Below are 14,300 nucleotides of genomic sequence, written 5' to 3' on the forward strand. Positions count from 1 at the left end.
AAGTTTGTGCCATTTGACCGATTAAAGGGGAAGCAACACCGAGATGTTATTCCGAAGAAAAGCACATGGAGAGCATCAGAGATGTTGGAGCTAGTTCATGCAGATATTTGTGGCCCAATATCTCCTAATTCTAGCAAAATCATTCAACCGAGATACAAGCGGTACCTCATTTGTTTTATCGATGACTTTAGTAGGAAGGCTTGGGTACAATTTCTTGTTTATAAAGGCGGATGCATTTGCTTCGTTTAAGTTATTTAAGAGTTGAAATGGAAAAAAAAACTGGTTTGTCAATTAAATGTTTAAGAACATATCGTGGAGGAGAATTCACATCAAGTGAGTTCAACGATTATTGTAGAAAAATGGAATCAGCGACAATTGACCAACGCCCATTACACACCGCAAAAAATGGTGTCACTTTAACCAAGAAAACGGGGCGGTGATGAATATGGGGATATGGTGAGGAATTTATTGATTCAGAACAATGTTCCAAAGATATTCTGGCCGAAAGCGGTAAATTGGGCATTTTATGTTCTTAATAGATGCCCAACGTCTTTATTAGTAAAAGACATGACGCCAGAGGAAGTTTGGAGTGGGGTGAAGCCTTTTGTTGACCACTTAAGAGTTTTTGGTTGTATAGCACATGCTCATGTGCCTGATGCTCAACGAACAAAGCTTGAAGATAAGAGTCGCAGCTATGTTTTATTTGGGGTGAGCAAGGAATCAAAGGGATACAGACTGTATGATCCGGTATCGAAACAGATTGTGATTAGCAGAGATGTCATTTTCGAGGAAGACAAGACATGGAATTGGGATGCAAGCTATGAAGAACAGATTCAACTCAACTTAAAATGGGGAGATGAAGAACACAGTAGTGAAGAGGAAGAGAATGAGGATACGGAAGGGAGCGAAGAAACTAAGCCGAGCTCGGGAAATCTTGATGTTCCTGAAATTCGCAATAGAAGAGCACCAGTATGGATGGCTGACTATTTTAGTGGTGATGACCTGAACAATGAAGATGTGCAAGCTCATTTGGCTTTGATCGCTAGCTCAGACCTGACCAGTTCTAACCCGACCAATTTTGATGAAGCAGTAAAAGATGAAAAATGGAGGCAAGCTATGGATTCAGAAATGAGCTCAATTAAGAAGAATGGGACGTGGTTTCTAATTGACTTGCCAAAGGGAGCTAAAAGGATAGGAGTCAAATGGGTTTATAAAACAAAATTGAATGAACTTAGAGAAGTGGAGAAGCACAAGGCCCGCTTAGTCGCAAAAGGTTATGCCCAGGAACACGGAGTTGACTACGAAGAAGTGTATGCACCTATAGCTCGTATGGACACAGTGCGAATGATCTTAGCTCTTGCAGCTCATAAAGGTTGGAGTGTATTCCAACTTGATGTGAAATCGGCTTTCCTTCATGGTGAATTAATCGAAGACGTTTATGTTGAGCAGCCGAGGGGTTATGAGATGAAGAATGAAGTGGAAAAGGTATACAAACTCAACAAAGCTTTATCTGGGACTCAAAGGGCACCAAGAGCATGGTTCAGCTGAATTGAGTCATACTTCAAGAAAGAAGGCTTTCAGAAGGATGACAGTGAAAAGACTTTGTTTACTAAAATCAACAAACAAGGTAAACGTTTGATCATTAGTTTGTATGTTGATGATTTACTTTATACATGAGACGATGAGGTTATGATGTGTGAGTTTAAAGATTCCATGATGAAGGAATTTGATATGTCGGATTTGGGCAAGGTGAGGTATTTTCTTGGTATTGAAGTAGTGCAGTTTGCTGGAGGGATATTTATTAATCATAAGATATATGTGATGGAAATGTTAAAGAAGTTTGGAATGGAGGATAGTAATTATGTTCAAAATACAATCATTCCAGGGTTCAAAAAATGGTGTAGAGGTGAGTGGTTCATTCTACAAGCAGCTGGTTGGAAGCATGATGTATTTAGCAGCCACAAGGCCGGATATAATATATGCATATAGCCTAATTAGCAGGTATATGTCAAAGCCAACTAAGTTACATCTTTCAGCAGCCAGGAGAGTTCTGCGGTACTTGCAAGGAACCATTGGATTTGGTATTCTTTATTAGAAAGGAGGACATAAGGAATTGGTTGGCTTCACTGATAGTTATGCGGGTTGTGTGGAAGATAGAAAGAGCACGTCAGGGTATGCCTTTATTTTAAGTGGAGTAGCAGTGGCGTGGTCTTCTCGGAAGCAACTGATAGTTACACTAAGTACAAATGAAGCGAGTTTGTTCTTTCTTTGCGGCATGCACTTGTCAGTTGGTTTGGATGAAAATGGTGTTAAAGAAGATTGGTTATAATGGCAGTGAGAGTCCTGTCATCTTTTGTGACAATAGCTCAACAATAAAGTTATCAAGGAATCCTGTGATGCCCGGCAGGAGCAAGCACATTGATGTGCGTTTCCATTTCTTACGTGATCTGGTGAATGAATGAGTTGTGCAGATCAAGTATTGTTGTACACAGCAGCAAATAGCAGACATATTTACCAAACCACTCAAGCTAGAGACATTTTAGGAGCTTAGAAAGAAACTGGGAGTTTGTGATGCGCCAAAGATAAACTAGATGCATGTCTAGGCAGTTTAGTTTAAGGGAGGAAATGATAAGATTTAGTTTGTTAATAAAGTCCTAGTCTTTAGGAACTGCTGTCATTTGATTTAGTCAAGTTTGTTATCACGATTCTAGGAAGAACGTGAGTGTAGTTTGTTTCAGTCATTCTATAAAAGCTATTTATATGTTGCTGCTTCTTAGTCTCAATAATTAAGTTATTCTAGAATTGTTCTTTGCATTTTCAGTTGCTTGCATTCTAACTAGGGTGGTCAATGGATCGGTTTGGATCGGATTTTGGAAAATCCGAACCCGAACCAATAAGAAAATTGGAAACCCGAAACCGAACGGATAAGATATATTGCAAACCGAATTCGAACTGACCCGAACCGAAAACTATAAAATCAATTAAATCTTAAATTAAATTTATTAATTTTAACCACACAATTGATAAACACACAAAATTAATCATAAATATTACTAAAATGTTATCTTATCGGTTCGGGTTCATATCGGTCGGTGGAGGGCAAACTCAAACCCAAACCAATATTTTATCGGTTCGGTTCGGTTTCGGGTCGGTAGAGGGCAAACTAAATTATCAAAACCCAAACCATTTTTTATCGGTTTGGTTCGGATCGGTTATCGGGTTATCGAAACCCATTGACAGCCCTAATTCTAACAGAATAGTAGCAACTGCCAACATTCTATGAATGACTAGTTTACTAGCGGATCCCTAAAACACTAGTTTTCACGTTTTCACATTTCATTATAGTCATTTGTAACAAGAATTTCTTGCCTTTGATTATTTTTTGAATAGTGTAATTTGATTCCTTCACTAATATAATTGAGTGCTTTGAGACCTTTTGACAAACGCAACAGATTCCTTATCTTCGTTTGGTAATGAAAGTATTACATTATTGAAGCCATCAAGTATAACCATCCATTAGTAAATATAAAGGCTCTCCACTATGACTCTATGAGAATGAAGATGAAGAATGTGGAAAGGTGCAATTTCTGATCTTCTGTGCGTGGATAAAATTTAATAAAATCTGTTAAGAAATGGTGGGGATTCCCAGTTTGCTTTTTCAAATTTTATGTTTTATAATAAAGGCTTAAAATACTCTAGGAATATGCTTCAGTTAGCTAATAACCTCTTCTCAATCAATTCATCATCCAGTTTCTTGGAATCTTGTATACTGGAAACAAACTCCGTGATCTTGAATCTCCAATCAAGTTGGTGTAAATGCATCATCATTTGCAACAAGAAAATTATCGCAAATCATCACAAAGTAGCAGCCAGATAAATATGGAAAGATTGATCTCCAAAGATAGGGAGGCGCAAAATACTGAGACATAATAATCATAAACAAAGGCAGAAAAACTAACGAAAAAATAGAGGATGAGAATATCTGCTGTGATTGTACTTTTTATTTGTAATTCAGTACTCATTTGATGATTGATCATGTGTGAACACCACCAGAAAATATACCACGAAGAACAAACGTCACTGGAAAGCAGAACTGTTTCTACCGGATTTATGGGAGGTATTATGCAGTTAAGAACTTAAGATCGAGGAAGGATCGATCACGCAATAAGAATCTAAGCTTTAAGACTTTTGAGGACAACTTGCATTTTTCACTGTCGGAGCTTTTACTTTATTTGCTATTTTGCTTCCATCACAACTGGCGATAGAAGACATTTAGCTGGACCAAATAAGTTGATCATTTAAGTTATTGCCATGCATGTAAATCCAAATTCACACTCCGTTTTCTTCAAATATATTATGAAGATGAACAAGATTATTTGAGGGATCATTCAATTTTTTTTATATAAGAACTTAATCAAAACATGGATGTGTATAATTTTCTTCACAATCCTTCTTTGATACACGACGCAGTACATGAATGTCGGCTGGTATTTGGTGAAGCTCAAGTCCCATTCAACCCTATAATCTATCCAATGCATTACTTCAAAAAATTTGTGATAATAACTTTCAATTTTCAATTCAGGTTTGTGTCAGAAAAAAAACAAACCAAAAAAAAAAAAGATAATTAGAAAAAAAAAAAAAAAAAAAAAAAACAATTCGGGTCTATCTTCCTAGCGTGCTCAAGTACTTCAAAACCTAGAGAGAGCGATAAAGGATATATATCAGCATATGATTTTCTTGACTCCAAAGTCAATATACGATCAACCCTTACGGCCTTACCATCCCTCACAGATTAAACATAAGCACTGATAGGAGTGATATGACTATATGACCATAGCAGACAAACCACTTTTAGAAAAGCTTGTACCTTCCGCAAAGTATTCTTCCATCCCACACCACAATCATCACCCTTGAGCAGAATTCACGTTAAACCAAAACACTTTTCCCTTTTAACAAATAAATTTTAAATCCATCCCATCCAATCCCAATTAGTCCGTTTTTATTTTATCTTTGCTTTAAGCCTTTAATTACAAAAATTAGGACCTGAAAAAGTGAAAATAAATGCCTAATTGATAAAAACTTTAGATGTGATTACAAAATATATATATGGGATTTTACAAACTGGAATCTAAATAACTTTCCTAACATGTCCTAAATCTAGCTAGCCATTGAAGTGTTTGGGGGCATTTAATGAGCTCAGTAGTCGATATTCATGGTGACAAGGTGCAACCCATCTCTCTCACATTTACTACAGACTGAACGAGAGGATAACAAGACTAGTTATGGCAGTAGCAGCAAGAGAAGTAAATGCCGACTGAATTGATGTACAGGTTGTTCTTGTTGAGCCTCCAGTCGCTAACCCTACTATCCATGATGCATCTGTTAACATTGCTCCTCCTTGTGATGACCCTGTTGTACTAGTTGTAGTAATCGTACTACTTGACCCCATTCCATTTGTTGCTGTTTGTGAGTCTGTAACAGTAACCCCCCCACTTGTGCCACTATCTGTTGTTTTTGGTGTTTGATCAGTTGATGACTTCTGGCTGTAAAATGAGGAGGTAAAGTTTCATTACACAAAGTCGTCTAAAAAGAATATATTCGTTGGAGCAAATCGGAAGCCTTACAGTGTCAAAACAACAAATGAGTTAAAGTGAGTGCAGAGTGTAGACCATAGAGACACTGGTATAATCAGGAAACAAAATTTTAACACTTTCATCCATAACAACAAACAATGAAATGTGTATCAATGTATCATCAGCATAAAGCATGTGAATAGGGACAAAAACGTTTCATTAATGCAATTTGAAGAAATCAAGATCAAAACACATGATATCATTTCAGGGTTCACCTAACTAGTGAACAATGAACCATAATTCCATTATTAAACATTTAACTAAGTAGTTCACCAACTAGAATTCAAGACCTGATCCTTTAAGCTAAAGTGCTGAACACAGTAACACACCACTTCCTAGTTCCCATCCATAGTCCACACTCGTGGCATAAAATCTGTTACCATTTCAAACTACAAAATACCGTTACAGTCGAGAATTCAGCAGCATATAAGTGGCATGTCAAAATTTGCGTACCAGAGGTTATCAAGATTCAAGACTATTTTTTTTTTACGAGTAAAATCATGACGACAGTGTAATCTATAATGTGTCTTTTCTCACAATCTGAGCAGATATCAAATTAAAATGGCAATATATCCAAATCAGATACTATATACCAGCAATAAATTGCCAGGACCATGAAGGACCAGAAGAATATATGCAGTCCTGAACTCTAGAGAGGTTGAGAAGTCTATTTAACTCCAATGACTCAATGAGTGCAAGTCACTCAAGAAACAGAAAAAAATGCAAGAACTTAAATAAGATTGCAAATTAAAATGTAGTTTTCAAACCAAAATTCATACCTATTTGCATACGAAGGACAGAATGTAATAATGTAGTCTGCTCCGGTACAGGTAAACGTACTAGTAGCATCATCATACGCGTAGCTATACGATCTAGGACAAGCTGCCTTAAACATAGCCGAATAAACCGACGGTCTACACGTAGTAGGCGTATTATACGCACCACTACAACAATATTCCGGACTTCCAAAAGCTTCACAAGCACTTTTACATGCTTCACCTTCTCCAACTCTTAACTCAGTTGGACATTGCCGATTCAAATCGGTCACACAACCAGTTACAGCACATGTACCCGACCCACCCGTTCCTTCAACAACCATGGGTAAATTATACCCATCAACTAGGCTGACGTCATAAAAATCTTGACTTCCTGACCCAAGTGTAAATTCTGCTAGTGTTGCAGGTGGAGCAGCACCGGCCCCATTACACTCTACCTGACCCGACCCACAATCTCCAGTTGCACAACTACCTAGACCCGACCCGTCGAAGTTACAAGATGTTCTGCCCCAGAACCGACCCGACCAACCCGTTGGAGCTTCGAGTGTTCGTGAAGTACCTTGTTCTAGTTGGAAACCTGTGGTTTCTAGCTTTGGAGTACCTGAGTTAGCAAGGATACCTGGCCATACTGTGTAAGCACAGTTGTTCGTAAATGTAAATGTAGCTCCTGAGGCACCTGCTCAACACAAACATTCACACATTTAGATTAAGACCACTGAAGATCCAAAAATTTCACACACACAAGTTAAGTTTTATTTACCTTTTAAGATGAGCAGAGTGAGGAATATTGAAGAGCATAACCAAGGTGAGAAGAGATCCATATGGGCTTTTTTTTATTTAGTTGTAATTGATTGGTGGAAAGGGAAGGGTTGTGTTTAGATCTAAATGCAAAGGGTTTATTTTGTAGTGGGGATATTTCTAAGGTGGAGATGGTGCTGCATTGTTTTGTTAGTAAAGAAAAAACAGTAACCGAAGCAGGATTTTTTGCCTTGGTAGATGGTAGTAAGGGGGGATAATTACCACCACCAAAAAACTCAATCTAGTGAAAATGTATTAGTGATTTAGTGTATGTGACGAAGAAAGAAAGGAGTGTGAAGGAGGAGAAGAAAGGGAACGGACATTATGGGGGGAGGGATTACTATATAGCTGCTTTGGATTTACTATTTCATAGCTCGGACTATCTGCATTTTAGAGATTTATTTATATTTTATTTAAATATCTTTAGGTTGTTGTTATATTTTAATAATATTTACGGATATTTAGAGGTTTTGTGATATTTTGTATATATAACAATTTTATTTAATATTTACCATTATATTTTAAATAATATAAATAATATATCATGATATTCCTATTTCACATAGATCGGACAGCATCCGACGATGTAAGCTTTATCAATACAATCGTACCAGTTGTATTTTTGCGATTTGTATTTTGTCTATATTCCATTTTAGTTTTAAGCCCGGTTAATTAATTACTCGATGTACTGACGTCCAGACCTCGTGGAAGTAAATGGTGAGCCGTGCACTAAATAAAACTCGCCACCTGTTCTTTGACCCCAAATTTGAGATTCCCGATAACCTTGACTAACGGCGTTAGCATCTCCAACCTTCGAGGATCTTGTCAGAAATGGCATCGCCTACAATTTGCTCGCTCTCACGGACACACAAAATTTGCTACGTCATTGTTTACGTTACGGACAGCTTTAGTTGGGCTATATTGGGCTTGGGCCCCGAGTTTGTCCAATCAATTGGCAATTGGAAGATAAGATCGACAACAATTTATGTAGGGTAACTCGTGATTCGTAATGATAAAAGTGTTAAGAGAGAAAGAGACGAGAAAAACACCCTTTCTGAATTCTGAGGCTATAGATGGGTTCGGGACTTCGGGGTGTCCTTTAATGTGTCACGTTCGCACCAACCATTCTTTTGCAGTATATTTGATCCACGTCAAGATTGGGACAGGTGACATGTATCATGTTGAGACTCACTTTACCATCTCGCTAACACGTCAAATCTTTCGGTATGAAATGATGAATCCATAGGGTCGACTGAGTTACCAAAAAAAATAGGACGTCGACAGTCGACTGTCTAACAGACCCTACAGGCCCACATATTATGGACTGGTCCGTATTAATAATTTCTGGACTTTTTGGGCTCAAAACAAATTTGTGTAAGAGCAAGTCCAATGAAAAGCAGTTAAATTAAGCTGTTAAAAGTGTCAAGAGTAAGTCCAACGGGAGGCTATATAGGCTGTTAAAGGCAAATATAGCACTCCAACCACAAAAATGTCATTCCAATGGGGCTGCTAAAAGGGTCTTAAATTTAAAAGGAGTAAAAATCCAACCAAAGTTAAGACCTCGCTAGTAGCTGCTATAATAAGTTCGGAAAACAGACGACATAGTTTCTACCGTCTGTGTTAAATTTCGACAGACGGCAGAAACTGTGTCGCCCGTCCAAAAAATTTTCAAAAAATAATGGACGGCATATCATTTAGCACTTCAAAATAGAAAACGAGATTGGATTGTTTTTTTTATTTTGGGGAGCCAAATTTGGCTGGGCAAGCTAAAAAGCTTATATGACAGTTATGTAACACTTTAGTAGCCCAATTTAGCAGCTCTCCATTGGACTTGCTCTAAGCGCCACATAGGCCTTTTAGCTTGCTCAGCCCAATTTGGCTCCCCAAAATAAAAAAATCAATCCAATCGCGTTTTCTGTTTTGAATTGTTAAATGATACGGACGTCATAGTTTCTGCTGTCCGTCCATTATTTTTTGAAATTTTTTTGGACCGTTGATACTGGTTTACCGTCGTCCGAAATTTAACAACATCATGGGCGGCGAAACTATGTCGTCCATCTCCCGAACTTATTATAGCAGCTGCTAGCGAAGGTTTTAATTTTGGTTGGGTTTTTGACTCCATCCAAATTTAAGACCTTTTTAGCAGTCTCATTGGAATGACATTTTTGTGATTAGGGTGCTATATTTGCCTTTAGCCGCTCATATAGCTCCCATTGGACTTGCACTAAGTTGTTTTAGCCTTTTAGGGCAAGGAAATTTTCTTGAAAAAACGTGCGGGGCATGTTTTCAAAAAAAACTTTGTAAAATCCGTGAAAGGTTCTATAAGGATTTGGGAGTATTGGGTACTCCTATTTCGTGAAACTTCAAGGGAAAAATATGTTGCTTCTGCAATCAAAGTATCAAACACACCTGTCTCTTCATTGCAAATCTCAAATATCACGCACTACTGCACGAGTCCACGCACTACTGGCACGGGGTTAGTAAGAGCATCTTTAGGAGTGATATCAACCTAGTATTTAGTGTTTTTTCAACTTCAGGAGAGTCACATGTTGATGAAAACACCAAAAAAATACCAAACCAAACACCAAATCGGCCAATATTTGGTTCCAGCTTTGGTGTTGTATCAAATCACTTGCGCGGTTTTGCCAACTCCGCATGGGCTTGGGCTGCTAAATGGGCTTCTATAGCGCGGTTTTGCCAACACCGCGTGTGTTTTTTCTGATAATTAGAATTGTAGTGCATAGAACTTGAGAAATTATGAATTGTGCATAGAACTTAAGAAATTAAGAATTATGCAATTGAAGAAATTAAGAATTGTGATCCAAAATCGAAAAAATTAAATAAATAAAAAAATTAAGAATTGTGTAATCTAAAATCTATGATTATGATATAATATCCAAAATTATCCAAAACCGATATTACATAAAATTTATTTAGCTCTCTTCTTACGCCCCTTACCACTCGATGCCTCTCCTCTCTCTATTTGGATATTCCGAAGCTGCTCCTCTAAGTTCCTAACCTTAAAATCAAGATCTTCTCTGTCTGCACGAAGGTTAACTACCTCAGCATGAAGTTCCTCATATCCCTGATGTTGTTGTGTGTACACCTGCTGAATATCCTCATACGCTTTTCAAGTCTCGTCATACACACATTGGGATTGCTGATATGTCTGAGAATATGCCTCCTCCCTTTCTTGGCTATAATGATACACGGAAGTCCTCATCCCATCAAACATACAAATCTGGTTCTCATATCTTTATCGAATCTCAGCCTGAAAATCCAAGAAAATACATTGTGAGTACATATTATATATATAATGAATAAGAAAAATAAAATAACTAAACTCACCGTGGTATACTGATCAATTTGCGGCTCTAACTCATGGCAACGAGCACGAGGCACCTCAGGAATGGAAATATAAGTAGCCTCCCCATTAGGTCCACACACGACAAACATCTGAGGATTACTGACAGGCACAGGAGCTGGATGATATGCATTCAGAGGTTGTGGGTTGTAAACATGCTGTGGCGGATGAGAAATATGTAGCTCACGTCTCATCCCTTCTAGGCCCACAAGCTCGAAGTTGCTAGCCTGACCAACAGAGGGCAACAACGGACCAATGGAGACACGGTTCTACCATCTATAATACTGATCAACAGTCTGCTCAACAACAAAAGAAGACGCATTTGGCCAAGGACCACTACTGGTATGAACGTCATGAACTTGAGTTCTACCCCACGACTTCACATCACTAACATCCGCATGGGAGCACATGGAACTCCATAACGTCCAATCATCTGCCTCCAACATCCGGCCGCCACGATTAAACCTTACCACGCATGCGACAAAAATAACTTTGTGACGTGACAACACACAAGCATGCTGCACAACTGGATCGTCAAAGACAGTAGTCAAACACCAAGGTCTTCACTCAATAGATGACAATGATCTAATATCAATTTGAGCACGAGCCATACAGGCATTATTTCTAATCACCGCTATTCTAGTCAAGTGTGGCCCCTCGACCAACTACCAAATCTAGGGCGAGTATCAGCAATCATGTCTATGTTAGGACAAAGAGTTCGAAAGTACTCATAAAACCAAATTTCTGAAAGTCATGTGAATCCTACAATCTGAGGACTTCTAGTTCCGAATGTCTGTAAAGCTTTATCTAACGCCGCTATCAATGTGGCATATATTGAGCTACCTAGGTCATAATCTCTCATAGCATGCAAATCAGATACATAAGTATAATATCCCAGTCGTACTGTAGAATGACCATTGGGAAACATAACATGCCCAATAAAAAACATAAAAAAAGTCCTAACATACACATCAGCACCCTCACTACTAGGTAGAACAATCAAAGCTAACTCCGCTCGTGTATCAAGATCCAAGAGGGGTTCCATATATGCAGTCTTAATATGAGATAGCTTAATACCAGAAGAATCATAAGCATCCGCATCCAAGCGAGGAAAACTCATAAGCATACTATCCATATTCTCATAATTTGTATGAAAAGGTATCGGTTGGCCTATACCGATACTCAACCCAGAAATCATAGTGAAGTCTAGTGGTGTGAACCCTAACTCCGCACAAGGGAAATAAAATGTATGAGTTCTACTCCACCATATTTCTACTAAAGCTATGACCACTGACAGCGCCTTCAGCCTTCCTTCTAATCCACATCAACCAAAAGACCCGAAGGTGTATACAAAATACTATCTCTAATGTGTACAAACTCATCCAAACTCTTAATAACCTTCCACCACTCTCTAACACCATGTAAAGTCGATCTAACTCGGTAGTCAATAACATGCTAATATTATAAAAAATAATAATAATGCATATAAGATAAATAATTAATTGGTCCAACTCAACTAATTAATGCATAATATTCAAAATATTTAATCAAAACTAATTAATTACCTGAGTATTAGCCACTACACTCGACACGTGTTTTGTATCACGTGTAGAAGACACAACTTCCATATCAAGTGTTTCACCGGGTGCAAATTGCCAATCGAAGTCGTTCATCTGATACTCCAGTACATAGGAATGTCTATTAGTCGGTGTGATATCCTCGGGTTTTTCTCCCTCACCGTCTTCTCCCCCACCGTATTCTACTTTCTCGGGTTCTTCTCCCCCATCGCAAATGTCGTCTGTGTACTGCCAATCATCACCCTTGAAAGGTTTAAAATGATCCATATAAAATTTCAAGAATTTATGTAGGTTTTTTTTTTCTTTTACTAAAGAGAGGGTTTATAATTGAGATAAGAGTTGAAAGTGATTGAACTGCGCGGCTTTGGTCCTGTTTATATAGAAGTAGCACGCGGTGTTCAGAACACCGCGCAGTTTTCTCAAAATTGTGTGGGCTTGAACTTGTTAGTTGGGCTTTAATGGCGCGGTTTTGGAAAAACCGCGTGGGCTATATGACACGGTTTATCCAAAACCGTGTAGTTTGATATCGAAAATTTGATGTTGCTCCTAAAAATGGTTGGTGTTTTTTTGGTTCAAAATTTTGGTGTTTTTTTTGTTGTTCTCCTAAAGATGCTCTTGGTTAGCAACAAGTGTTTTTGGGGTTTGGACTTTGGACACAGTGTATCCATTTCAAACCGCGCTGGATCCATAAAATGGCTTTTTATGTTGGATCGCATTCGGCCTTATATAACCCTGAATTGGATTGGGCCTAAGCTGATCAGTGGACTTAAAACTAACCCCAGACCACTCTTGCATTTTCATTTTTCAGTGGGGTATTTCATGTGATGCAGCTAGCTAGCTCCGTCGGTCCTTCAGTCACGTTTTGTGCCCTAATCAGTGGCGGTCTGCGAACCCAGAAAGTTCGTCGAGCGTATATATATCCACAATATGTTAATCTATCCAATAACTACAGCAACTTCTGTTATGGTAAAATGATGACACAATTTGGATGTATATTCAAACTGTTAAACAGAGACGTTTAGATCAAAGTGGGAAACTCTAGGTTCTATATTAAATTTCTATATTAAACAAGAGGATTTTATAATGTAGTTTTCTCTCCTTATTTGGTGGTAACTAGATTTTTGGACCCATTCAACGAACGGGAACCATTTTTATATAATTTTTTTTATTTGATTATTATGTATAAAAATTTTGACTTCCAAATTATATTGAAACTTATACAATAAATTAATTGATCAAAGTTCTCAATGCCAATAATTTGCTATGGATATTAAACAAAGCTACAAACATAGAGAAAACAAAATCCATTAAAAGGTAAAAACTTGCGTTGTTGGTCATCAGTGTGGGGAAGACTGGCACGAAGGAGCTCCATTGACATTTCCTTATAACATTTGCTGCTTCTAACCACAATTACTGCAACATTTAGACCCACTAAAGAAAACAATTAATTATATTTCTTTGCTTCCACTTATACTTATAAACGACATATTAAAATAAGATTTTCATATATGAGAAGCCACAATTGATTTTAATCTAAGGGTTCAATCTAAGTTTGTTTTTCCTTTATTCCAAAAACCTACAAAAGAGAAGCAACCTTAGAATACTTATTTTTTAGTATTTAACCTCAAAATACTCATATCGTCAAATAAAGTTAAGCACAAAACAAAATTTTGTTGAAATCTTACTTGTAGCTAGTAGATCTTATGCATCAAAATCGATTAAACAAAGATATGGAAAGAAAACCCGATAAAGAAATTAAAGCAATTAATTAGTCCAAAATTTGTGGTGTCTTTTAATTTTTTGTTTTTTAATTCTTAGCCCATTAGTATACCTAACACGTGCTGTCACTTTAACCACTTGCATCTCTAATTTCCACACGTGTATTCTCGCTCTGATTTTTTTAAGATAGCAAATGGGTTAACCTATCTCTTAAGCATCTATCTTCAGTTGGCTTTAGCGAAGAAGTAAATTCAGTAGCTTTTAAAAATAATTTTATTTTAAAAGTGTTGATTTTATCCATGGAGTTTTTAATATTTAGTCCTACTGTTAATCACAATATTTTTGTTTGGTCCTAAAAAAACGGATGTTAATTAGAAAACGGTCAACTTGCAATCAACACTAAGTCAACTCAGTCAAACATCAATTTTAATAA

At 37.5% G+C, this 14,300-nt stretch overlaps 1 protein-coding gene across 1 annotated transcript; it reads right to left on the reverse strand.

The window, feature by feature from the left end:
• Window positions 1-5,052: 5,052 nt before the first annotated feature.
• LOC147519999 (thaumatin-like protein 1) lies at window positions 5,053-7,568 on the reverse strand. Its single transcript, XM_086591508.1, has 3 exons — window positions 7,170-7,568; window positions 6,413-7,085; window positions 5,053-5,543 (listed from the first exon to the last, which is right to left on the reverse strand). The coding sequence occupies exons 1-3, from the start codon at window positions 7,228-7,230 to the stop codon at window positions 5,249-5,251; spliced, it is 1,029 nt and encodes a 342-aa protein (XP_086447634.1). The 5' UTR covers window positions 7,231-7,568; the 3' UTR covers window positions 5,053-5,248.
• Window positions 7,569-14,300: the final 6,732 nt, after the last annotated feature.

This window comes from Coptis chinensis, chromosome 2, assembly GCF_015680905.1.
Source record: "Coptis chinensis isolate HL-2020 chromosome 2, ASM1568090v1, whole genome shotgun sequence".
NCBI classification, from domain to species: Eukaryota; Viridiplantae; Streptophyta; class Magnoliopsida; order Ranunculales; family Ranunculaceae; genus Coptis; species Coptis chinensis.